Here is a 27,015-nt window from a genome sequence, read left to right as displayed (position 1 = left end):
AGATTCTTTAGATTCTTTAGATTCTTTAGATTCTTTAGATTCTTTAGATTCTTTAGATTCTTTAGATTCTTTAGATTCTTTAGATTCTTTAGATTCTTTAGATTCTTTAGATTCTTTAGATTCTTTAGATTCTTTAGATTCTTTAGATTCTTTAGATTCTTTAGATTCTTTAGATTCTTTAGATTCTTTAGATTCTTTAGATTCTTTAGATTCTTTAGATTCTTTAGATTCTTTAGATTCTTTAGATTCTTTAGATTCTTTAGATTCTTTAGATTCTTTAGATTCTTTAGATTCTTTAGATTCTTTAGATTCTTTAGATTCTTTAGATTCTTTAGATTCTTTAGATTCTTTAGATTCTTTAGATTCTTTAGATTCTTTAGATTCTTTAGATTCTTTAGATTCTTTAGATTCTTTAGATTCTTTAGATTCTTTAGATTCTTTAGATTCTTTAGATTCTTTAGATTCTTTAGATTCTTTAGATTCTTTAGATTCTTTAGATTCTTTAGATTCTTTAGATTCTTTAGATTCTTTAGATTCTTTAGATTCTTTAGATTCTTTAGATTCTTTAGATTCTTTAGATTCTTTAGATTCTTTAGATTCTTTAGATTCTTTAGATTCTTTAGATTCTTTAGATTCTTTAGATTCTTTAGATTCTTTAGATTCTTTAGATTCTTTAGATTCTTTAGATTCTTTAAGAAGAATTATAGGATATTATACGCAAAAAATGAATGTAAAAAGGCCAAAAACTCATAAACTAAAGTTAAAGAATGAAAATAAAAAGAACTGAAATATTTAAAGGTTAATAAACTTAAATGTGACAACAATCATCCAATACTCCAAGTCGGACTTTATAAACCATTTAATTTAAATTTACTCGATTTATTGCATTTCGTATCAAACTATCCAGCAACCGGAGAACTATCTGCACTACACATAGATCAGTCTAGACTTGATAAATGCTGTCACTCGAGTAAATGATACTTGGTACAACTTTTAATCATTCCATAAAATTGAAGGATTCAAAGGATTTGTTCGGCATTAAATTTACGATGCAGTATAATTGGCTAGTGAATCGATATCTGGCAGATCTAAGTCCTTGGGCGTTGACACGTCAACGAACTAGATGATATCCGGATGTAAAGTAAATATTTATCTCACTCTTGATTCCGAAGCCATTGTGCCACCTTCAGATCGGCACGTTCTTCCGGAGGATTGCTCAATTCAATATATCAAATAATTTTATAAAAGATTGTATAAAAAGAAAGTTGTTCAGGTAGTTATGCTGTGTCAGAAATGGTTTTACACGACCTTTCTTTTGCCATAAAAGTAATAAACTGTCAAAATAATAAATGTGAGATACTTTACTTTTTAAACTTTGAAGCGGTTTATATTCGTCTTAGTCGCAATTGCCGTCATATGAGCGTAACGTAACAAACGCAAAGATTTGAGGGTAATCAATTTCCGGGTTGTATTGCCTTTCGAGTCACTCATATTGCAACGAACATAAAATTGATAGTTTAGTTTTGCGCATCCATTCGCCGCAAACCTGAACGAATTTTTCATCTTAACCCTTTGTCTCTTCGGAAAACTAAAACTGTCTAATAATTTCCAAGTTTATTTCGAGCTTCACTGAGCCTTTATAATAAGATTATTAATCTTATTCGTGAAGTAAGGCTAGTGGAACTATGTAATATATTATCAAGTATTAATTATGTTGAGATTATGTCTAGTAAATTGAATTTTTTGCGGGGATTTATGCTTTTCATAATAAATCTCCAATTATAATTATGGAATTTTATTAATATTTAAAAATAAACCTCCACAAGACGTAAATACATGAGTTTTTTTAATAGGAAAATCCACGAGCAAAAAAAATTGCTGCTAAATCTTAATAAGTCGTTGGGGAAGGGTGGTCGGTCTTATGTAATTATTATTATTCCACAACCTGACTAAGAAATTACGGTGGAGACCGGTTTTCGTCCCGGAGGGCTGGATTCTGTTGCTCGAAATCTCGAGACGTTATTTAAGGTGTTTGTACAGATTAAATTCCGCATTTTGCACCATATAAGATTCAGGTGTTGGTGCCATTCATTTTAATTAAAATTATTTAAAAGGCCTTTGAAGTTTTAAACATTCATATTATGAATTACTTTTATTTCTCGTAAAGGCTTCTTTAGGAATTTAATATGGTATAAAATGCAATTTTATGTCGATAAATGCCGATACTTTACCTTTATTTCGAAAAATAGTTTTAACGAGTTGATTAAATTTCAACGAACCAACAGCGGAAAAGTTTCGGATCACATCATCAAAAGACATTCGTTAAAAGTTGCTTTTTGTTTCTGTTAGAAGTTAAACAATTTGTTGTTTGACAAAAAATAATCACAAAGTATAAATTCAACAAACTCTATTTCATTACAGATACGTATTTGTTGAACTTTAATTCAATTTTGTGATATACAATTTTCAAAATTTCATTTAAACCCATATATAATATATTGTGAATAAAATGTCATCATTTAAACTTTAAAAAATGAAAAAATTCCTTGTCGGCGGGTGAAAACATGCGGCGCACTTTCCTAACGTGACTAAACCTCATGCATATTTTAAAAACTCCTTGAGCAATTTCCTACTGCAAATGGCTCATAAGTGCTCTGCACATATTGACATGGCAAGCATACATTTAAGCACTTTCCATTTTAATTTTCCGGCTTCTCATGTGCGAGCTAAAGTCATAAAATATCACTGTGGCTAATTTATAAAATATATTTGCTTTCGACGAAAAAGCCATCATCATGTTGTACACTGTATATGAATGTGCACTGTACAAACAAAATAATCGAATTGGTAATTTTAAAATAACAAATTAAAACAATGATGAAATAGCTGAAATAGCACGTATAAAATATGAAATTGTGCAAATGACTGGGCAAGAAATTATCGAATTTTATTGTCGCACTAAAAGAGAATTTATTACAAAAGCTGTGTGGACCCAAAAAGCGCATAAAAAAGGAACGTTTGTTATAAATGACTTTTAATTTTTACTTCACGCTCCTTAAATTAATTTCGAAGTTCCGTATGTAACGTAATTAAAGTCACTTTCGTTTCAGTTACATGAAACGTTAACGAACTTTATTGTCTCGCAATCAATTTTTTTTGTCTGGTCCTCGCTCTGGAGTTTGTTCATCTTTACAACATTGACCTTGGATATTAATTGGATTACACGTATTTCCGCTCTGTAGTTACAGAATTATTAAATGGTTAAAGGGATATGAATTTTTTAATTAAATTTCACTGGTTTATGACGAAAATGTAGAAACTTTCTTATACAGTTTTAGGGAATTTATATAAATTGTATAATATTCAATACTACTGGTATTACAAGAAATTTCTACTAGAAATTTAGTAGTAAACTTATATACTAGCATTGTCTTTTTCCTATCTTAATATCTTAACATTTTTGTTTTTATTTTTATTTTATTTTTTTTTTTTTTTTTCGTCGTGTTCTCCATAATTTATTTATTCCAATGTTTCGATCTTACTAATGACATGCTTTAATGTTAAAGTTTTACTGTTATAAATTAATTCTCGGTAATTAATCTATTATTGATTGAACATCAAAGACACGTCAATCTATTGTGGATCACATGTTGTTCTGTTTAGCAAATAGATCCAAGTAGGGTTGATTAGTTGTCCTCCTTGTATGTGCAAATTATCTTTGTCTTTGAAGATTTTTAGACTTCCCATAAGCTTATTTACTGTTTGTGATATTGTGGAACAATTTTTAAGGTTCTTGTTTGATTTTGGGAAGACAACCTTTTGGCCTCGTGCTCCTTTAATCACACAATTGTTCACTATACATTGGGTTTTTATATTCCTGAGTTGAACTGCTGAACGTAAATTGAATTATGAAATATGAAATTATGAAATTATTAAGTTTAAAATTATGAAATTGTGAAATTTGAAATTATTAAATTTGAAATGACGAAATTTGATATTATGAAATTTGAAATTATGCAAATTGAAATTATTATTATTGGAATTATTGAAATTTGAAATTATAAAATTGAAAATTACGAAATTTGGAATTATGAAATTTGAAATTATGAAAATTGAAATTATGAAATTTGAAATTATAAAATTTGAAATTATGAAATTTAAAATTGAATTTATGAAATTATGAAATTTGAAATTACGTAATTATGAAAATTGAAATTATGAAATTTGAAATTATGAAACTATGAAATTTGAAAGTATGAACTTTGAAATTATGAAAGTATGAAATTTGAAATTATAAAATTTGAAATTAAGAAATTATGAAATTTGAAATTTAAAATTATGAAAATTGAAATTATGGATATTGAAATTTTGAAATTTGAAATTATAAAATTTGAAATTACGAAATTTGGAGTCATGAAATTTGAAATTACGAATTGAAATTATGAAATTTGAAATTATAAAATTTGAAATTACGAAATTTGGAATTATGAAATTTGAAATTACGAAATTATGAAATTATGAAAATTGAAATTATGAAATTTGAAATTATAAAATTTGAAATTAGGAAATTACGAAATTATGAAAATTGATATTATGTAATTTGAAATTATAAAATTTGATATTACGAAATTTGGAATTATGAAATTTGAAATTACGAAATTATGAAATTTGAAATTATGAAATTTGAATTTTGAAATTATAAAATTTGAAATTACGAAATTATGAAATTTGAAATGATGAAAATTGAAATTATGAAATTTGAAATTATGAATTTTGGAATTATGAAATTTGAAATTACGAAATTATGAAATTTGAAATTATAAATTTGAAATTATGAAATTTGAAATTATGAAATTATAAAATTTGAAATTTGAAATTTGAGATTATGAAATTTGTAATAACGAAATTATGAAAACTGAAATTTGAAATTTTAAAATTTTGAAATTTGAAATTATGAAATTTGAAATAAATATTATGAAATTTGAAATAACTATTATGAAATTTGAAAATTTAAATTTAAATTATCTAATTACCTAAGGTTGTAATTAGTAGATCTTAAGATCTTGGTCAAATGGTTTAATTCAGTTTCTAGACATTCCTCATCACATATCACGAAAGTTGCCACTGTGTTTACTGATTGTTCCCGTTGTGGATGGGGGTGCGACAGGTGATTTACCGTTGCAACTTTACTTGAATCTGTTTGCCAAATAAAATAACAGGTGATCAACAATGACTTTCCTTTATCAGAGAAAAATAAACCTAAGCATTAAATAATGATTTCAACATGAAGAATTGAAAAAATTATATTGTTAATGAAATTATTAGTTATTGAAAAAATATATTCAAATATTACCGTAGCCTGAAAGTTATCTAGAATTGCATAGAATTTGAACATCAGCTGTAGCTATTTTTCACCCAATGAAAGCGAATTGAGCACCGTTGACGCATAATTTAATCTTTTCTCAAGAAATGTAATTTATCTCTATCGCACTTGCCATTCACCCTGTACGCTTGCTGAAGTAAAATCATAAATAGAAAAACAATAATTCAATCACCCAAATAAGAAAAACAAAAGTAAGCGTACCTAAATTACCTTAAGAGAAACAGAAACATACAGCACAAAAATTGTATGTCTCATTATACTTTGTAACCAGTTTTATTCATAAGAACAACCGTTTGTTACTCTTGTTATTTAATTTAAAAGAAAAAAGGAAATTCAAGTTTTCACCACGTAAAATAAACTTGATGTAACGCTAAAATATACAGGTAATTGCCATTATCAATTAAAATTTCTTGTACCTTTAACCATAAAATTGAAAATTGTCACTTCCTTTAAGTACACATCCGTGTTTTGTTCTAAATTTACCGTAACTATCTGGGCCAGTTTTGTTTCGAACTAGTAAATTTTATTCGCGATACAATTTATGTTTAAAGTTATCCAACGTGTTTGCTATGTCAGAACTTTATACGCCCTTAAAAGCATTCGGAATCTACAAGGGAGTATTTTACGACACAACAAATTGTACTTTACGGGAAATAACGATCATAGTAAAGCGAATAAAAAGGATAACTTCGTATTAATGTCCTAGTTTAATAGACGTGAACTAATTTATATGTGTTTCTTTAACGGACGACATAGGGAGGAAAAAATCAGGGTCAACGTCATATCTGCTCATTTTTATTGAGATTAAATTCCCTTTGCTTGCCGTCTTTATGAGTGTTTTGATGATGGATATCAAGTTATGTTTTTCCAGTTAATTATTGGACATAAAATTAGTTCTGACATAACTTGGTAGGGGAAGAATATCATGTGGATTCACAAAAAACAACACAAATGAAACACAAACAAATCTAAATAAGTCAGACATCGATACCGGCATGTAAATCGTGCAGACTATTGTCGGGTGTATTGACATATTTGTAATTGTTATCGCCACGCGGACCTGATGTGTTTGACAAGAACAAACGGACATGGGGCCGATTGTTTGCGGCGTAGCATCGAGAAAACCGCATCTTGACAATGGAACGCTACGTCGCGACGGGGGATTTATTATCGTGTACGTTACAATCGTGACACCGGTCATAGAGGCGAATGTCCGCCAATCCCGATGCCAAAAAGTACTGGGCGTCCATCAAACAAATTGAATGCCATTGTTCGGCCATGATGCGGGGTGATTATTTGATTGGCCCGTCAATGGAAAACAGTTTTCGGACATTCAGTATCGGTTTTGTGATATTTATTTAATTTTGATGAAGAATATTTTTTTTTTTTAACCTGAAATCTAATTAACACGTCCTGTAATTTAAATTTCACTTTTTAAAACATTTTGCATTTTATTCATTAGTCCTTTAAATTAAAATCATAAATTACAATAGTGCCGCATATTACTTAATTTTTTTTTTTTTATTATTTCGAAAACCGGGTCAGACAATTTATTATTCAACGTTGGTCTTAGCGCCGCGCCCACTCCGGAAGGGGCTGGGATAAACGGCAAAAAAGTACAAGGACATAAACTACTGTTCAAGTGAAAATCTTGTAAAAGTGTCAGGTTTAAAATAAAATGGGATTAGTTCCTAACGGCGCTTCTTTTTAGAAGCGGAGCCGTTTTTGTTTTTGTTGCGTTTAAGCTCTCGTGTCTCCCAAATTACGGGCCTGAGTCTAATTAAAATTTAGGGTAATCTGGTTGTCTAAGTTTATTTTGACGCGCTTTTTCAATGCAACGTAATTAGAAATCACCTGCACTTAGGAATATTAAATCTTACTTAAAAAGTTTTTTTATATAATTTGTTATTTATGGCTAAAAAGGTACTTGAATAATTTAATTGGAAAAATTAAATTAATTGTTTGGTTCATATATGTTTTTTATTTCCAATATCCTTAATGATGTTTAACCATCTGTAGTCTCAATTATATTAGACTGGCTCTGTAAATATACTACAAACATCGACAATTAAAATCGTTCAAGAAAAAAATATTTTACAAACGTAGAGATTAATTGCATCAAAAAAATGTCGCTTTATTAAAAGCTTTACTCAAAATATTCAATTTCACAAAATAATTGATATTCTGATATCTGACGAAAATATTTTTCTGTGCAATATAAATTTTTAAAACATTTTATAAGTTTCCCTCATTTGGAATCAACAGACTATCCAATCTTTAAGATTTTTCAGATCGTTAATTTGGTTTTCAAATGAACAAAATGGAAAAGCCCTAATATTTTTAATTTATTATATACCGAGTGACAATTTACTTTCAGTTTAATTTTTTTATATAATTTTATTTTGCGTAGAAATATTTGTTTATTTTTATTTTATTATTTACTTAATAAAACAAAAATTCTAATTACTTAGAATAACTATATTTGTTGAGAAATATATATTAGTTCTTTTATACATACTAATTCATCAATTAAAACCCTTTCTCATTATTTAAAAATATTGAAAAATATATATTTGGTGTGTTCACTTATTAAAATATCAATGTTGATTTAACAATTTATTTTGGAAGCCTTTACAGATTATACTATTAAATCGATTGTCCTTAATTCTTACTATTACACAATAAATTATAAATTATAAATATTAAATATTATTTAACTATTTATTTAAGTATTGATACAGCTAATTTTGTTGTTTTAAAAAAATTTTAAAAATATGTAATATTACAACTTTTAATCAATTAAAAATACATATATATATATATATATATATATATATATATATATATATATGTCGCAGCGCGGTCAGGATTATCGGCCATTTCGAATATTAAATAACACGCAAATAGTCCTTACAATGTAATTGAACTAACAGGCACAGGATTACAACTAATAGTCAAACAATTAGGTAGGAGTCGTATGAAACGCGGTGATCCCGACGGTTATGCCAAGCCAAGCCAAGACTTCTACGCAGCTTCCCTGACGGAGCTTAACTGTCCGCCCTCGCAGGTCTCCTCTACCGTCACCCTCGGTTCGAGTACCATCCCCTGCTTAGCACTTCCGCTGATTCCAAGTACTATGCAACCCATAGTACTACTTGCGTATATATATATATATATATATATATATATATGTATGTATATGAAACTTTCCAATTTTTTGAAATTTGAAAAAAGTCAACATTTAGTCATTTTCAAAAATTTGTATCTCAGCTTCTATATACTTAGAAATTCTGTTCTAATGTTCTAAAAAAATTTTAAAAATATGTAATATTACAACTTTTAATCAATTAAAAATACATATATATATATATATATATATATATATATATGTATATGAAACTTTCCAATTTTTTGAAATTTGAAAAAAGTCAACATTTAGTCATTTTCAAAAATTTGTATCTCAGCTTCTATATTACTTAGAAATTCTGTTCTAATGGCATTCTTCTCTGTCAACCCTCTATTTTCATGACAAAAATAGATATTAGCGTTAAACATATTTCCGGCTTAGCTGAAAGCTTCCAACTAAATAATTACATTAGCAAAATTTTAACTGTTTTCAAAATGCTCTCAAATTTACAGCTTCCAAAGTATAGGGTTAAATAGCTGCTGATATTTTTTGTGGATGTGTATTCTGTTGATATTTGCCCATTTTTTCCTTAATTGTCTCGATTTCGATATTATACGGTTATTCAAAGCCGATAGACTTTACAAAAATCGTTCTTTTAAGGAGGGTGTAACTTTTTTATTTGAATTCCCAACAAATTCTGAATTTAAACTACGGTATCGTACTTGGATCCAAATTGTAATATTGATTGAATTTTGTGAAAGAATCTTTTGGCTAATATAGTATAAAATTTCAAAATAATCATTATTCGGTGAATATATTAATTAAAGTTTTTAATTAATAATAATAAAAATAATATATTCGTAAATATTATATGACATATTTACAATATAATTGAAGTAAACTCAGAAATGGTAGAAAAAGAAGAAAAACAATACATTCTTTCATGGAAATACCACATTTTAGCTAATGTAACTAACAATATTTTCCTAAACCACTCTTTAATGTAAGGTATAAATTTAAGCAAAAAATCATAGGAATTCAGATAATTTCAGTTTTACTAAAACTGAGAGATACTGACGTCCTAAAAAAATGTTAAAGACAACAAAAACAATATTGAAAGAATTAGAAATTTTTCCACTATATGAAACTTTTCAATTTAAATGCTTCTAATTATTTAACAAATTAAATTTGACTCTATAACATGCACGATTAATTAACCATTATATTTACAATACAAGCAAAAAAAATTGATAATAATTTTGAAGAACTTAATTGAAGTAAAAGAAATTACATTTTAGCCAATGTAACTCTTTAATACATGGTATAAATTTGAGCAAAAAATCATAAGAATTCAGATAATTTCAGTTTTACTAAAACTGACAGATAGTGACGTCTTAAAAGAATGTTAAGGTCAACAAAAAGAATTAGAAATTTACCCATTATATGACACTTTTCAATTTAAATGCTTCTAATTATTTAACAAATTAAATTTGACTCTATAACATGCACAATTAATTAACTATTATTTTTACAATACAAGCAAAAAATTGATAACAATTTTGAAGAATTTAATTGAAGTTGAATACAATATATTCTTTCATGAAAATACCACATTTCAGCCAATGTAACTAACAACTTTTTCATGAAGCACTCTTTAATGTAAACAAAAAATGATAGGAATTCAAAGAACTTCAGTTTTTATAAAACTGACACTAATTGACGTCTCAGGAAGTCAACAAAAAGCTTATTAAAATAACTAAAAATTCATCCATTATATGAAATTTTCTAATTTAAATTCTTCAAATTATTTAACAAATTAAATTTAGCTCTGTAACATGCACAATTAGTTAACTATTAATTTTTTTTCAGGATCGATTCAAATTTACAATTTTGAATGCGGTTCTGGTGGCGAACAAAGGAGACCTGGCCGCCCTCGTGGATTCCGAAGCACGAGTAATGCTCTTGTACTGCACCAAAGAAGAAGCCATTGATATCCTGACCGCAGCCCGTGATTTCCACCTGACGGGCGAGAACTACGTATGGGTGGTGACCCAGAGTGTTATAGAGAACCCTCTCCAAGCTCCTTATCAGTTCCCTGTTGGAATGCTTGGTGAGTTCATTGGAATTTACCGAAATAAACGCAATTGCACAATGTTGCTTTTATAAAGCCCATTATGCTTACAACTAAATAAGCTTGTTTGTACCTTGTTTGTTGGAGTCCTCAAACAAAACAGTTCAACAGCCATTGAAATTCCGATTGCACTTCAAAGTGTGAACTGTCACTGTTCGGATTTATGTTACAAAAACGACAGACGTTTCATTTAAATTAATTCGTTTAGTACAATTTCCTGTTAACCCCAAGACTTTTCCTTGTTTTGTTTGTCGTCCGAACGTCGACAAAGGCGATTGTTAATAGTGAATGAAGCTGGAAAGTGTTTCAGAAAATTCTGTTTCCTGCTGGTATATTAACTATCGTAGTCGGCAAAGTTCGCATTAAATATTACATCATACACCACATGTTTGAATGCGGCCGTTTCCGAATTTAAGCCAACAGATGTGGTACAGCAAAAAGTTTGCAAATTGTGATGATTGTTCTTAGTTTCGTTGTCCAGTTGTTTTATAACTACAATTATACCGTAATTTTAGGATTTAAACCACTACATAATTCCATCAGTTTGTTAAGTTTTGCTTTAATAATGGCTAACTATTATTTTAACAATTAATATGATTAACTAGAAACATGTTGGGTGTATATTCATAATTTTAATCTTTTTTGAAATGGAATAAGTCATAAAGGGATGTAGTTAAGTACGACTGAGTAAACCATAAATTTAAAACGAAATAAATTATATTCATCCAAAGTGGAAAGTATTTTACCTTCCATTTAACACACGCCGCCGACTATCATAAACAAAGTCGAACGTTGGAATAAACATGCACCTATACACAACGATTAAAACAAGTGTAAGCAGCCGGCAAGTTTATCACGCATGTGTCTGACATATTTATTATGCCGCCGCATGAATGTGGTACAAAGCAGCTCATCCCCTGACGTTATTCTGAACATTATCCCGACAGGACCTGCCTTCTAGTTTACATACTTTATTGTGCGGAATCCCCAAAATAATTCCTTTAGACGACAAACTAACGCAAGCTTTAGAGCGAAAATGGAATTTGGTTTTGTGCATGGAAATAGTGCTCCACAAAAAATTCGATGCGATGAATATTGATAATGGACTGAAATCCTCGGTCACTTGACCTAAATATATTTGATCTTTTTGTGGGCCTATTTAAAATCTTTAGTCTATGCTAATCCAACAGGCAATCGAGAAAACTTATTGGATAAGATTAATTTTCATTGTGTCGAAATGAAGACTAATGTTGGGACATTCTGGAGGCTCCAATAATCTTCAGTTTTAGAGCTCGGGAGTGCATAAGAGTGGAGAGAAATCAATGCCGTTCAAAAATATGATTGTTGTAACTTACTGAAATCCCCGATCACCTGACCTATATATATTTGATCTTTACGTGGGCCTATTTAAAATCTTTAGTCTATGCTCATCCAATAGGCAATCGAGAAAACTAATTAGATAAGATTAATTTTCATTGTGTTGAAATAAGGACTAATGTTGGGACATTTTGGAGGGTCCAACAATCTTCAGTTTTAGAGCTAGGGAGTGCATAAGAGTGGAGAGAAATCAATGCCGTTCAAAAATATGATTGTTGTAACTTACTGAAATCCCCGATCACCTGACCTATATATATTTGATCTTTACGTGGGCCTATTTAAAATCTTTAGTCTATGCTCATCCAATAGGCAATCGAGAAAACTAATTAGATAAGATTAATTTTCATTGTGTTGAAATAAGGACTAATGTTGGGACATTTTGGAGGGTCCAACAATCTTCAGTTTTAGAGCTAGGGAGTGCATAAGAGTGGAGGGAAGTCAAGGCTGTTCAAAAATATGATTGTTGTAACTTTATCATACAGAGTATAACAAAAAATAACATTAATGTGTTAAAACTAGTCCGTCTAAATTTTTCGAATATAATTTAAACGGCCAGTTTTAACGAGATTTACCTGTTTACCAATATATTAAACAATTATTCAATTTCACTTAGTACTTCAAAAGTTATTGAAAAACAAACGATTTTCAGGGGCTTTCATATGGGTTCGTATTGCCCATTGGATGGCCATATAAAAATAAATAGGGACAATTAAGGAAAAAATGGTCAGATATCAACAGAATACACCTCCACAAAAAATATCAGCAGTTAATTAACCCAATACTTTGGAAGCTGTAGATTTGATGGCATTTTGAAAATAGTTAAAATTTTGCTGTTGCAACTGTTTAGTTGGAAGCTTCCAGTTAAGCCGAAAATGAATTTAACACTCTATTTTTGTCATAAAAGTAGAGGGTTCACAGAGAACAATATCGTTTGAATAGAACTTCTTCGTTATATAGAAGCTGAGATACACATTTTTGGAAATAACTAAAAAATTGACTTCAAATTTCAAAAAGTTCTCCAATGGTTGGTTTTGATGGAATCGGGCTCAAATTTTCAGAATCATCTTCATTTCTGATGAACTAATAAAGAAAATTTAAATAAGAATGTTTTTCCTGTTGAAAACACGTCTGCTAAAATTTAAATTTTAAAAATTGTTTTTTTTTCATATTTCCATATTTTAATATTTTCATATGTATTACCTAGAATTCAATGTAATTAACTTTTATCACATTCAGCAGCATGGATTCAGAACTAAATTTCCTTGACTAGTTTTTAAAACTTTTAATTTTTCATATTTCCTCTCTGAAAATACTATTCAGTCCTTGTAATTTCATTAAATACATTTTCACAATTCTTTGATGTAATTATTCTATTTTAATGTCTGCGTAAACCCTCCCTTTCATATAGAATTACACTGTCGCTCATATGTAGAGCAACAAATTAAAAAACACAAACATTTTATTAAAAGAACAATTCTTTTTAAATTAAATTAAATTTATTTTCGGATATCTTTATTTAAGTAGTTTTTATACGACATTTTATTTAGGACGAGGTTCATAAGCAAAGCAACCAAACCCTATATTCAATACAACTGATTTTATAATTTATTTCTGTCTCCGACATCTTTCCTTAAAGCTGAAAATGCGTAGAAGTGTCCATTTAACGATACAAATTAAACAACAAATTGTAGAAAAGTTCTGAAATGGTGAAAAACAGAGTAAAATTGCAGTAGATTTAAATTTAAACAAATCCATCATTTTAAAAACGTTTTCCAATTTTAACAGAAGAAATACACTGGAAGGAGTTTCCAAAAGTGGTAGAAATCCCAACACTAACAGAGCTGTGGACAGGAAAACAAAAACGCTTTTTGTTTGCGATACTTTTATCAGCGCATCCCGCATAAATAAAAAAATAAACGAAGTCAGTATGTTGGTGAGTACCATAAAACGAAGACTAAAAAGAGCTGGTCTCTGTAGTAGAAAACCAACAAAGAAGCCCTTCATTTCTGCAAACTATAGAGCAGCGAAACTACTATTTGCAAGAGAACATGTGAACTGGACAGATGTGCAATGGAAAATAATTTTGTTTTCTAATGAACGTCGGCTCCAATTATTCAAATCTGATGGTATTTTATAGGTGAGAGGATTAATTAATGAAAAATATAATCCCAAGTACACTAAACCCACTGTGAAGCATGGTGGAGGAGACGTTATGGTTTGGTATGTTTTCTGGGTTTGGCATGGGCCCACTGGTTAAGTTAGACGAGATAATGGATCGTTTTGTTTATCGTGACATTCTTTAGAATCATATGCTTTCATTTGACGAAGGTAACATCAGTATAAAGTGAAGCTTTCCGCACAACAACGATCTGAAACATACGTCTAAGTTAGTTAAAGAATGGTTCGCTTCTCAAGGAGTACGTGTCATGCCTTGGCCAGCACAAAATCCAGACTTTAATCCAATGGAAAGCCTTTGGGAAGAAGAACCTACGAAGAGGTTTAAAATCACTCAAAAAAATTGAATTAAAAACGATTATATTGAAAAGCTACTAAAATTAATGAATAAAAGGTGTTTATAAATTATTAAAAATAATGGGTATGCTACTAGAAACTAAATAAAAAAGGCTAAATGTACGTAGTCTGTTTTATCTTAGAGTTGTTCTACTTTTAACCCTTGAATATTTTTCACATATTAATAAATACCTAACTAAACCCACTAATAAACAATTATATTGCTGTATTGTTTTTATCAAACATACTGCATAACTAACAATAATATGGATATTTAAAATACACTTTTATCAAGACAAATGAAAATTTCTATAGTTGCACTACATATGAGCTACCATAATACATATCACGTCTTCTGTCTATTGGAATATCTTTGAGAAACCTCATAATGTTGTATTTCTAGATATTGAGGTACAATTCTCTAGTCAAATTATCAGGAAAAAAAGTATATCTTGGTAGTTTATTTTCTAAAATTTATATTTTAACATTTATTTTATGTCTAATTTTTCTGCACATTGTGTTATAGCAGCAGGTAAGCTCCATGACATTTGCCATAGTTAATAACATATCAACAAATTTAGAGTTTGTGTTCATTATTTTAGTCGTTTCTATTTATAACAAATACAAGCAACAACTTGATTGTATATCTCATTAACTTTTTACAAACAACTAAACTATCTCTAAAATGAACTGGATTGCCTATAATTTCGGGTCAGGTGTTGTTTAGCTGTACATATTTCGGATTGATATCAGGTACAAAATAATGTACACGTTATGCTGAAATTATCGACATGCACCATAAGGCTAATTGTTAAGCGCTGTGCAACTAATACGTGCAGAGAAAATTTGTGTCCACATGATTATTGCTTTGTATGTATTATGATGGAATTACACAATGCGATTTCGTTCGCACTGACAAAACCACTTTATGTAATTGGTGTTATGATATATCAATATTTTGGTAACAATAATGCTAATTGAATTAACTTCCACTTATGCAGTTGCAAACAGCAATCTATTAAACACATTTAAATAATTAATGCCACGTAATAATAATTATAATAACGCAAAAGTACAGAAAACTTAAAGCTTACCACCTATTTTATTACAATACAATATTTCAACACTGAATTCTTGTCGAAACCAATTTTAGATAGGCTTGGATCATCAATAATCTGCTACTTCCTGCTATTTTATCCCTTTTACACTGTATTCCAATAAACTTCAAATAGAACAAACGACTAATCCCAAACTATTTCTTCACAGTTTCTCACGTAACAGCATTAACTTCGGCTCTCGTATGAGAAAAAGTAACCGCACTTAATCCTTCTTCGCAAAATCGTGAAATAGATACCCGCTAAATGAAATAACAAATCCCAATTATTACGGTGAATGGCGACTAAACTTTTGACCGAGTTCGAGAAAAAAGAGCTCTTAAAACCGGGCTTTTCTCGACTTCCTCAGCAATGACATTTTATGTGTGGATAAGCCCCTTCGCAGAACTTTGCCTCGGCTGTCACATTAATCGTAAATCTTTTCGTTTGGGAATTTATATATTTTGTGTTTACATTTTGTTCTCGCTTGTTTGAGTTCCTCTCGATCTCCGCAAAGCGCCCAGTTCGTATGATTTATGTCGTCGGTTTTCAAAAAGCAATTTTAACTACGGTCTCATTAAACTTCTGCGATAAAATAAAAAAACACACTTGCGATCGATACATTTAGCTTAGTTGTAACTTGTATTGGTACTGACAGATAAATCAATACGTTGCAAACTCTCCCCCTGTGACTAATTATAATGATTAAAATTATTTGCATTTAATGCCTTTGTATATTGTTTTAATGGCTTAGACTACCTTTTTTGTTATTCTTATATACATTTCCAGCTTCGGTTGCCTTAAATTTACATTAATTAAAGAATAATACTTAAATTTCTCGAAGTAAGAGTCCTGGATTAACACGTTTCGTCTCCGGCAACTCCAACTCCATGAATACAAATCACTTTAATACTTAATATTCACACTTCCCCAGTGTTTACCTGGAACTCATTCGCATAATTTCATTTACTTTAAAATTGTCGCTTACCAATACCTACCTAAAATCGTCAATGTACTTTTTAAAGTAGTAAAAAATGGTTATTCTTGAAAAAGATTGTTGATTTATCCACAGCAGGTCTGATGAATATATTACCGTTGCAAAAGTCGGACGAGTCAGTGAGGTTCTATAAATTCCAATAAAACTGATGTTGTTTATTGCTGATTTACGAGCGAGACATTCGTTCAAACAATGCTCCCTGTTTTATTGGTTAGCAACTTTTGACCATGATATCGACATTGTTTTATTGACAAGTTATCGACAGGTTGGATGATTGCAACATCTGTTATTCAAAAATTCTAGCACCCCTCCAATATGAAAAATATCATATGGCATGTCAGAAAGAATAAAATGATATAGACATTATAAAAAGTTTTTTCTTGACAAATAATCTTCAGTCAGGTACAAAATTTAAATAACTGCCGTGACAGGTTAACTTATTAACTTAAATCCAAACCAAAATCCTGATGCATTTATTATACATCTTTCTTTCATCCGCCCTTATCCACTCAAAGGGCGAAACAAGGATTAAATTAGTAAACCGGCCGTTTCCAGTGCACTTTTTGTTCTCCGGATTAGAGTAGCGAAGTAACATGAATTATTGAGTGAACGCATTTTCTTTGTTGCAGGAGTTCACTTTGATACGTCGAGCTCCAGCCTTGTGAATGAGATTACCACCGCCATCAAAGTGTACGCCTATGGTGTAGAGGACTTCACCAAAGACCCGAAGAACGCCGGCAGGTCGCTGAACACCCAACTGTCCTGTGAAGGTAAAAGTTCTTGTTTATTTGTTCATGCCGGATAAAAAAATTAATTGGCCAGTTATAGTGGAACGTAAAAGACTTTTTGGAAAGTGATCAAAAGATTAGATGTAGAGAGATTAGAGTATTTAAGCCTCCTGGCTGACTTCTAAACGGATGTTCTTTTTAATTATTCTATTATACATAGTCATACATTGTTGAAATGGTTTGGGATATGATAAGTAGAAAGTTATTAAATTTACCCCAACCCCCATGGACTTTAGAGGTTCTAAGACATGAAGTACAATGCCAAGACCTGTTGGGGAGTGTTTAGGCAACGACATTATTAACTAAATTATTTAAAAAAATATAAAATCTGATATTTTGTTTCCAAAATTTTAATCGTTTAGTCCTTGCTATATTAAATTTGTACACCCCCTTCTTGGTGTTGCAATTTCTTTGTCACTGAGTATATTTTTGTGACCAATCACATTGGGTATTTATTTTGTTTAAGATTTAATTTATTAGATTAGAAATTTTATAATTTATATATAATTTTAGAAAAAATATATTTAAATAAAATATTTTGACGGTATTGTACTAAAACACAGAAATACAAAAATAGTAACAGAGAAATGTTTGATATATGAACAATTAAAACACAATCAATCAAATGAAAATCAATATGAAGACCTAAAAAATTTGGTAACAATATAGGAGCAAAATAAACTGAAAGAATTTCATTTCGACGAAAATCCCCCGAAACAAAAACAAGGAGTAAAATCAGACGGTAAATAACCGGTCATTGTTCCGACAGTGCCCACTGCAAACACGATACACCAATTTAAAGAGAAAACGATTCCACGACTGTTTAATTAAGATTGCAAGTGTGTACGTTCAGGAGAGTGCACGAGTGCCACTTGCAGACTCATCAGGCACCCCTCTGTGCGACACGAAACGGAACGGAGCGGTTAGTTTTAATTATAATTTAAATAGGGACACACGGAAAATTGTATAATACCCGGTAATGAAGATGTCTGCACTGCACAAATTTTAGTATTTTGTACAGTTGTCTTTTACGCAAGCTAAATATTGTGAACGTTGGTATTATGTAACTAGTCTCCTAATTTATATTTATGAACTTCGCTCTTCTATTATATTTCAACTTTGGCTGCAGTTCCATATTTTACATTCGTTCCGGCGTCGCAATTATTATACAAATTGAACTGAGCCAATATTTCCGGTGATTGGAACGATTTCTAGTTACCACCATACAAAATTGGAAGTTTGATCCTACAAACTTGACATTGTTAAAATCAAATTACGTTTCTTGTTTATTTGGGATTTTACGTGGAGGACAAGTTATTTCAGCCTGTAAAGTTAGTGATTATGACTGGCTTCTCGAAAATATTTCAGAGTTTCCGCTGACTTTAATAAACCTTGTTATGTCTACAAACCTTATGAATAAAACTTAACTTCCCTAACTATTTAATGTAAAATAAATATAATTTTAACATAGGTCAGAGATAGTTTATTTGCTCTTATTCATATTTATGTTTTTAAACACAAAGTTACAACTCGTAAGGAACTTACATTTCAAGCAAATTCTGCCTGAGGTTGATTTCAAAATGAAAAATGTACAATACTTTTTCTATAAAATGTTGAAAAATGTTCTAAAAGTTTTAATTAAACTGCTGCAAATGGCATCTTAAAAATCTTTTTCATTAAATTTATTTGCACTATTTCTAAGTTTAATTAAATTTGTTTTAATATTAAATCCAGTAAACGGTTTAATTGATACCTTTGATGTTAAGCAACCAATCATTATTGGTAAACTTAATCTAAACCCCAGAGGTAGTCAATCGTGAAATTAATTCAGAAATTAACATTCGAATAAGATCACAAGATAACATTTAACAGTTAACCACATTTTAAAAGAAATGTTTTTAGTCTCATTATGTAATTCTTGATTAATTATTATTAAAAGATGCTAACTAAAATAGAAAATATACAAATATGTTGTTCCCTAGGTGAATGATCATTTCTACACAAACTTTTTTGTCTTTCTTAAAGTAGAATTTAAAGCACTAATATTTTACCGGAGCCGCAAAGCGCCAACTTTCACCATTAAACGCAGTTGTTAATTATGTATCTCGCCGCGAAACTGAGTTGCACTTCCCCGAAACTACATCCCGGCTTTTCTGTGTTGCAGGAGCCGGAGCATCCCGCTGGGAAACGGGAGATTTGTTCTTCAAGTACCTGCGAAATGTGACCGTCGAGGGGGATCCGGGGAAGCCGAACCTCAAGTTTACACAGGACGGAGTCCTCAAGTCGGCGGAATTGAAAATCATGAATCTAAGGCCCGGTGTCAGCAAACAGCTCGTGTGGGAAGAGGTAAGTTTACAGACGCTATTATTATTGTCCATTTGTGTTCGGTGTTGAAATGATATTGGTAATGGATAAATGTCGGCTGTTCAATTTAAATGGATGAATTGTGTACGGTTACATATCTTCGCTTTCTGTCGTATTTCTTATTCATGCGATTCCAATCTTCCTTCGGAGTTTTTTCGTTCGTGGGAATAGGTCAGTCATCGCTTGGGATTTATAGCTGGAAAGTTTTAGAGCAAAATGTTTTAAATAATTTATGGCTTGAGATTGAACCTGAATAGAGTCTGTGGATGACGCCCTCACACACAATATATTTATAGGGGTCTAATAGAATTTCCTTTAAAAAATAGTTACTTATCTCAAAATATCCTTTTATCTCGCATACTCGTGGGTGATTATTTATTCATGTGTCTGTCGCTGAAACTACAAACAAACATATTTATGTTATCAATCATATTTAAAAACAACAAACTAAAAATATACTTTTGAAAAGTATATAAAGGATACTCGAAATGGTCCAAGCATAAGTCAAAAAGTGAAACAGAGTGAGCCAAAAATGAAATTTTCGGTAAGTAACATTTTTTCCAGTCTTAAATCAAAATTTTTAGTATATCTTCAAAACAATGGATTCTATAAGGAATTTATTAATCATATCATACATATGTTTTTAGTTATTTTATACCATTGCTACCATATTCCTATTCTACGTCGGTGGAATTGGTGCTGCAGTTCGTTGGAGAGGCGGACAGTGGCGAAACCCATTGTGGTCTGACAATCAGCACATTAGAAATGTTGCACGACCATCATCTTGGTTGAAAAATTAGTTATCGCATTTTAATAAAAACCAAAAAGAGTTATTAATTTACACATTCATTATTAATGCTCTAATAAAGCACACAATAAAATAAACTTACTTTTATATTCTGCACCTGCACCAATATTATTTTGATTCCAAAAACATTTTGTTAAGTTTTGTGGAAATAAGTTGTCGATAAATACAACAATAATTGTCACGTTGATGATTTACACAACTATTTGTAGCTTATATTCATATTATATACAAAAATTACATTATAAACTTATTCATCTCAAAATTTGGGTGTTAACTAATTCACAGATTAGCTACATAATGTAAGGAAAGACACAAAACTAGCAAGACCACTTAATTAATCCCCAAATTACTTACCCGCTCACGCTACTTAATACAAAATTTTAATGAGAACATTAACTCCTTATATGGAAGATTTACAAACTTAATACGGTATTAAATCCACACACCTCAACATGTGTAAGATAATAATTACCTTCCACCAATTTGAATTTGACCAGATCAATACGACATAGTAAACCTAATTCATTAAATTCCTGAAGACAAACATAAAGTGGAAAGGTACAAATTGAAACTAACTTGTGTAGAGGTATATTTTTAATAATTCATTAATTATGTTGGTTTTGTTTAACCTCCAATGTCAAAACATGTAACGAGATAAAAGTACAATTAACTAACTATTTTACTACTAAACATTTACTTCTACAAATCTAGAATAACATTGGTTGTTCCTATATATTGTTTTAGATTTTACACTTCTTTACATATTTAAAATAAGTAAACACTAATTGATTTTTATTATTAAGGGTTTAGAACCCTCCCAGCAAATAATATTAATCCTTTAGATTGTATATAGTAGTAAAAAGGACGGTTTGCAGTAAAAGATTTGGTTGTCAATATAACTGATGTCAATGATATGGTAACTGTAACAAACATTTTATTTATTATAGATGTAATGAAAATGCAATGAAATTACACCTAAGTGGGATGGGTTGGAATAAATAAATTGGGGAGCTCAATCTATTTTATTAATGATCATAATCATGGTTCTAATACACGTCCGGCAAATAAAACAAGACCTTGGGATTCGATGTAATAAAGAAATGGCCGAGACGCATTAATAATTTTCTTATATGTTAATAACCTAGATGAAATGGTCGCTAAAAACAATAATCTAGATAATTTGATTTCTACAAAAAGGTGTTACCAACTGTATGAAATATGATTTAAAATTCAGCCTTGCATTATCTCATTTAACACTACTGTACTTACTTGAAGTAGCTGCAGCTGCTTCTGTTCCGGACTCTGTGACATTGATGAAGGTCTTTTGAATTGATTCTGACACGTAGAGATCGCCAGGCTGACCAGCGATATTGCTTAAATCAGCTACACCAGGTTCAAAAAGATCTTCAATTCCCAACTAAAATTGTATGTTTTATTTATATATGAAATTATTATAGAATTGAAATGAATTACCGTTTGTAAGATCGGCACAAGTTCGAATGTATTAGTAACATACCACTTGGGTAAAATAATTTTGACGCTTGTTTTTGTCATTTTGGGTTTTTTAAAAACTGTTGTAAGTGGCAAATCTTTTAATGTTTTACCGGATTTGGGTAAAACAACAATCATAGAAATGTCTACATCAGTTGAATTATAAGGCAATTCAACGTACTGAGCGTGCGAGTCTTCGTAATAGTTAAAAGAACTCTCTACAGTCATAAAATCTACAGATTTGTTCTGACATTCAGAAACATGGAACACATCTTTTCCTATCGCATCAAAAGGTTTCTGCCAAAATCCTGAAAAGTAAAGACAGTTTATTAACACGGCCACCGTGGTTGCTGAAAGACTGTCAGGTGACACCAGGTTTTCAATTTTGTTGTTTGTCCGTGATTTGACCCAGTCGTTTATTGTCTTGGCCGCCGCTTCGTTCTCAACAAAATTTATGCTTTCAGCATTTGCTTCGTATATATTTTTGGCGACATCCAAAAATGCCGGCTTTAAATCAAATCCCAATTTAACATAAATTTGATTGGCCGTGAGTAATTTTAAATCCGTAGAATTGTGCTGTAAAGCCGTTATGGTCGAATGGAAGGCCGTTCGACGTACTGTTTTGTTAGATGGGATTTTAATGCCGTCGACTAATTGAGTGAAGGTTTGTTGTTTCGCACCTTCGCTGGTCAAACCGAATATACATTGTGCCGAAAACGGACTGAACATAAAGTTACCCTGTTGTTTATTTTGAAGCACCTAAAAATTTATTTTTACACATCTGAAGCTTTACCGGTAAATCAAATACTTACTCCGAAAATATCCGCCGTGAACTGATTGTTACCCTTGGTTAATTCATCTACATCATTCAAGCCAAGGGCCAAAATGGGCAACGCGAAATAAATTAAGTAAAAAAACATATTGTATTTACAAACGTTGCGCACAATATATTCTTATCACTGTATGCTACAACGTGTGGATATGAATATGGAATAGCAGTTCAGTCAGCCATTTAAGTACCGACGTAATTTATCATGGAAGTGTAAAAAATGTAATGTTCGCCACATCTAAATTATATTAGTATCTTTTAACGAGCCGTTGTTTAAATTACATGCATATAAAATACCAGTCACGCTGTTTCTAATAAACAATATTATTATGTATTTCTAAATTTACCTTTATATTATCCCCAGCATGAAATTTCAAAAGATTGCAGACCGAAAGGGTATTTAGAACAAACAAGTAATTTACATTCTAGGAATTTGCATATGTAAACTATGAATATACATAACGCAGTTTGAATATGGGCCTTGATTAAATGCGGCGTCCGGTACATTAAACTTTTTGCATATTAAAGATAATATTTGAGATTATTTTAGTGCATTTTTATCTTAAACTTCTTTATTCGTTGCAAATTTAGGAACACAATCATTATTTGTTAAGGCAGAATTTTTAACTGTCATAACACAATTCTGGTTTAAATACAATTTCATTTTATTATTTAATTATTGACAATACACAATAACGTTAATTAATATGCTATAATTTAATATTTTTGATATAAACGTCAATGTGAATATTTTAAATTAAATTATTATATTTGATTATAAAAAAGTACATTCAGCATTGAAATTAAAATCATCATCATATTGAGCACGTTCATAAAAGCTAATTTTATGTGTTTTATTTGGTTTTAATGTGGTTGAATAATAAATAAACGTGCACTACGTGTGGAAATGTATTATTTGAATTATTTAAAGTATCAGAATACCAATAGCATTATATTGCAACAAATATATTTTCAAAATAAGTTCTACTAAACAGTCTAATCTTCTGCATAAATTAAACAAAATTGCATCAACATAAACATAACTTTAAAACCTGTAAAGGTTAAGACTTTTGTGACCATATTGAGTATCTATATTTTTTGTTGGTCGACGCTTATTGAAATTATTTTTTATAATCAAAAATTCGTATCTCAGCTTCTGTATAAATTAGAGATTCCGTTCAAACAGCATTCTTCTCTATGAACCCTCTCTTTTGAAGACAAAAATAGATATTAGCATTAATCTCATTTCCGGCTTAGCTGGAAGCTTCTAACTAAACTACTGCATTAGCAAAATTTAACCTGTTCTCAAAAGGCTTTCAAATCTACAGCTTCCAAAGAATAACTGCTGATATTTTTTGTGAAAGTGTAATCTGTAGATATTATTCAAATTTTCAGGGAAGTTAGTAAAATAAAGTTAAAATACCAACCATTTAAAGCTGCAAGTCTTCATATAATATTACTGGCCCAAATAAAACATATTAAAATGAAAATTATCCACTTCAAAAAACGCATAGTACATTGTAAATTACATTATATATTTGAATATAAAAAGTTACTTTTACATGAGCACTAAAATTAAAATCATATCATCATCATCATTAAGCACATTACATTAATAATAATTATATAATTTTATATAAAAAATGTTATCAACAACTTTTATATAATTGTGGTTAGACGATATATAAAAATAATAGTAATTAAATAAAATATAAAATCAAACATTAATTTTATATGTATCTTTTAGATAGGAGTGTGGAAATCGTGGCAGAAAGAGGGCCTCGACATTAAGGACATTGTGTGGCCGGGCAACAGTCACACGCCGCCTCAGGGCGTGCCAGAAAAGTTCCATCTCAAAATCACGTTCCTGGAGGAACCTCCTTACATCAACTTGGCACCGCCAGATCCAGTAACTGGAAAGTGTTCAATGGACAGAGGCGTCCTTTGTCGGATTGCCAGCGATGCCGACATCCAAGAGTAAGTTTTATTTATTTCGTTAAATTGCTTCTGAATTCAACAATTTTATCTTATCAAAATTGGTGAACAGTCAATTGCAAACACAACGAAGAGTTATTTCATCAAAACTCAAGTGAACTGTGGATTAGATTTATATAGCTGCATTAAAGTTTCCAAATAGCCAAACTCGATTTATTGCATGCAAACTCGGCGATTCGGGGAGCCGACATAAATAAATGTCTTTCGAAATAGACCGGCGAATTATTAAATATCAGAAACAATTCGAAGCCTCACGTTATTAATGGGGTCATTACGAATTGCAGTGCAGATTCCGGTGGGGATAACCTAATAAACTTGCCCGGACGTATGCATTTTATGTAAATTACGGGTGAGTGAAGGTTATTAGTCCTGGGCCATCGAGAAAATATGCAAATTACGGTAAACATGGACATAAATTTTAACGTTTTTCCGATGGCAGCAAACTTCCGTTCGTAATAAACCCCACGTAAATCTGTGCGAGATCATATAAATTAGGATAATTAAAATGATTAAGTGTTGTTGAGTCAAATTTCCTGATTAATCCGATAAAAATTTATATGATAATTGTATTAATAGTTTCCGACACTCTGAAATCCTTTGACAATTCAGCTTTTCCATCAGACACTGGCTTTTTTCGCCTTCATACAATTATCAAACTTAAATTAAGCATTTAATTATGCCTCGCTTTGCGTTCATTTAAACGAGAAATTCACCTTAGAAATATGTCGCTCACAGTTCCACGGCGTATCTTAAAATAAAATTATACTTGTCTGGATCTGGAATAATTTCGTTCGTTTTGTTTTTGATTGTTTTATCGCAATAGTTAAGTACTTGTTAAATTGCTCCTAAATATAAGCTGGTTTTGATTAAAACTTGCCTCATATTCAGTACAAATTGTTGAAAATTATATTATAACTTTAGTAAAATGTATTACAATTAGACATTTAATACGATTACAATTAATTCTACTCCTTAAACTGTATAATAATACGTTTGTTTAGCTCAACTAACTAATGGATGGTTTAATTTTCAGTCTTAGTTTCGCTGATTATCAATTATTTTAATATTATAATTTTCGTTTTGTATACAAATATTTATTTTCAATTTATGCCATTTTTACCGTGGTATTAACTCACAGTTTCGTAGGAATAAAACAGGAATTTTTTATCGTTCATGTCGGGAATTTTTTTGGATTTTTGCATTTTGCCGGACAATCATAAATATCTGGAATCAACCTACACTCATGAGAATTTATATCTCGAATGCACTAGTGGCTTTGATTTATGTTCAAGACCTTTTATTCTGTGCTAAATTTTCTCATTTCAACTACCGGATAAATTTTTGTTATTCGAAAATGTTGTTAAGTTCGTTTCTAGTAAATTGCATTACAGGTACAACAGCCATATCGCATCAATATGTACGGAAGTGTTGAGTAAGATTACATCTTCCGATTCGGAATTACAAGAACAACTAAATGACAAATTACGGCAATAATGTCACATCTACATCGGCAACACGTTTGAAATTAAATCATCGGTTGCTGCGTATGTTAGACAGGTGATGCTTAGAAGAGCATCCTAATTTACAACTGCATTTGTGCATCGACGATACATTTTCATTATTGTCTTGCCAATTAAGCATAGTTAACTGTGTTCAGGTACTTATAAGTGCTACAAACTAGTAAACTTTATGACATGCTAATTTACAATATTAACGTCACATTATTTCTTTATGAGTTGGCAAATTTCTTCGTTGTTTTAATCAGCAAGTGAGTTTTATTCAAGATAATAAACCTCACCTTGTCTTTAGTAGTTGAAACAGATTTTCAGGCAAAGTTTGTACTTGAATAAATTACTGTTTTGTGGACTTTTACCTTTCGTCACCGTCTTGAAAAGTTACCAGAATAATTACCAGAGTAATTTAAAAGTCACGCAACTAACATTAAAATTCTGCTTGAATAAATATTTAATTGCTGCCAGAATTTAATATAGAAATTGTGTTTTTATAGAAAAAGTTTATCTTCTTCCCAGTTTCTACCCCTAAAATCAATTTGTTCCAGAACTCACTAAACACGTAGAACCTATAAACCATTGCTTTAAAAACAAGTATTCGGAGTAGGC

The 27,015-nt window shown here is 30.4% G+C and overlaps 2 protein-coding genes and 1 long non-coding RNA gene across 3 annotated transcripts in view; 2 read left to right on the top strand and 1 right to left on the bottom strand.

Moving 5' to 3' along the window:
* Window positions 1-27,015, top strand: part of LOC109605562 (glutamate receptor ionotropic, NMDA 2B) — a 139,920-nt gene that overhangs the window by 84,346 nt on the left and 28,559 nt on the right. Inside the window, exons 6-9 of the mRNA XM_049963011.1 lie at window positions 10,380-10,620; window positions 17,250-17,390; window positions 19,573-19,754; window positions 24,648-24,877. Of these exons, the coding sequence (XP_049818968.1) occupies window positions 10,380-10,620; window positions 17,250-17,390; window positions 19,573-19,754; window positions 24,648-24,877 (794 nt within the window). The remainder of the gene's footprint in view (window positions 1-10,379; window positions 10,621-17,249; window positions 17,391-19,572; window positions 19,755-24,647; window positions 24,878-27,015) is intronic.
* On the top strand, window positions 20,219-20,657 carry LOC126264561 (uncharacterized). Its single transcript, XR_007547251.1, has 2 exons — window positions 20,219-20,316; window positions 20,420-20,657. It is a non-coding gene; the product is annotated as an uncharacterized LOC126264561 (long non-coding RNA).
* Window positions 21,168-23,075, bottom strand: LOC109605563 (antitrypsin). The gene is made up of 4 exons (XM_049963010.1): window positions 22,884-23,075; window positions 22,054-22,830; window positions 21,850-21,997; window positions 21,168-21,500 (listed from the first exon to the last, which is right to left on the bottom strand). The coding sequence occupies exons 1-4, from the start codon at window positions 22,989-22,991 to the stop codon at window positions 21,379-21,381; spliced, it is 1,155 nt and encodes a 384-aa protein (XP_049818967.1). The 5' UTR covers window positions 22,992-23,075; the 3' UTR covers window positions 21,168-21,378.

The sequence above is a fragment of the Aethina tumida genome, chromosome 2 (assembly GCF_024364675.1).
Source record: "Aethina tumida isolate Nest 87 chromosome 2, icAetTumi1.1, whole genome shotgun sequence".
Lineage (NCBI taxonomy): Eukaryota > Metazoa > Arthropoda > Insecta > Coleoptera > Nitidulidae > Aethina > Aethina tumida.
This window is presented reverse-complemented; position numbering and strand designations above follow the sequence as displayed.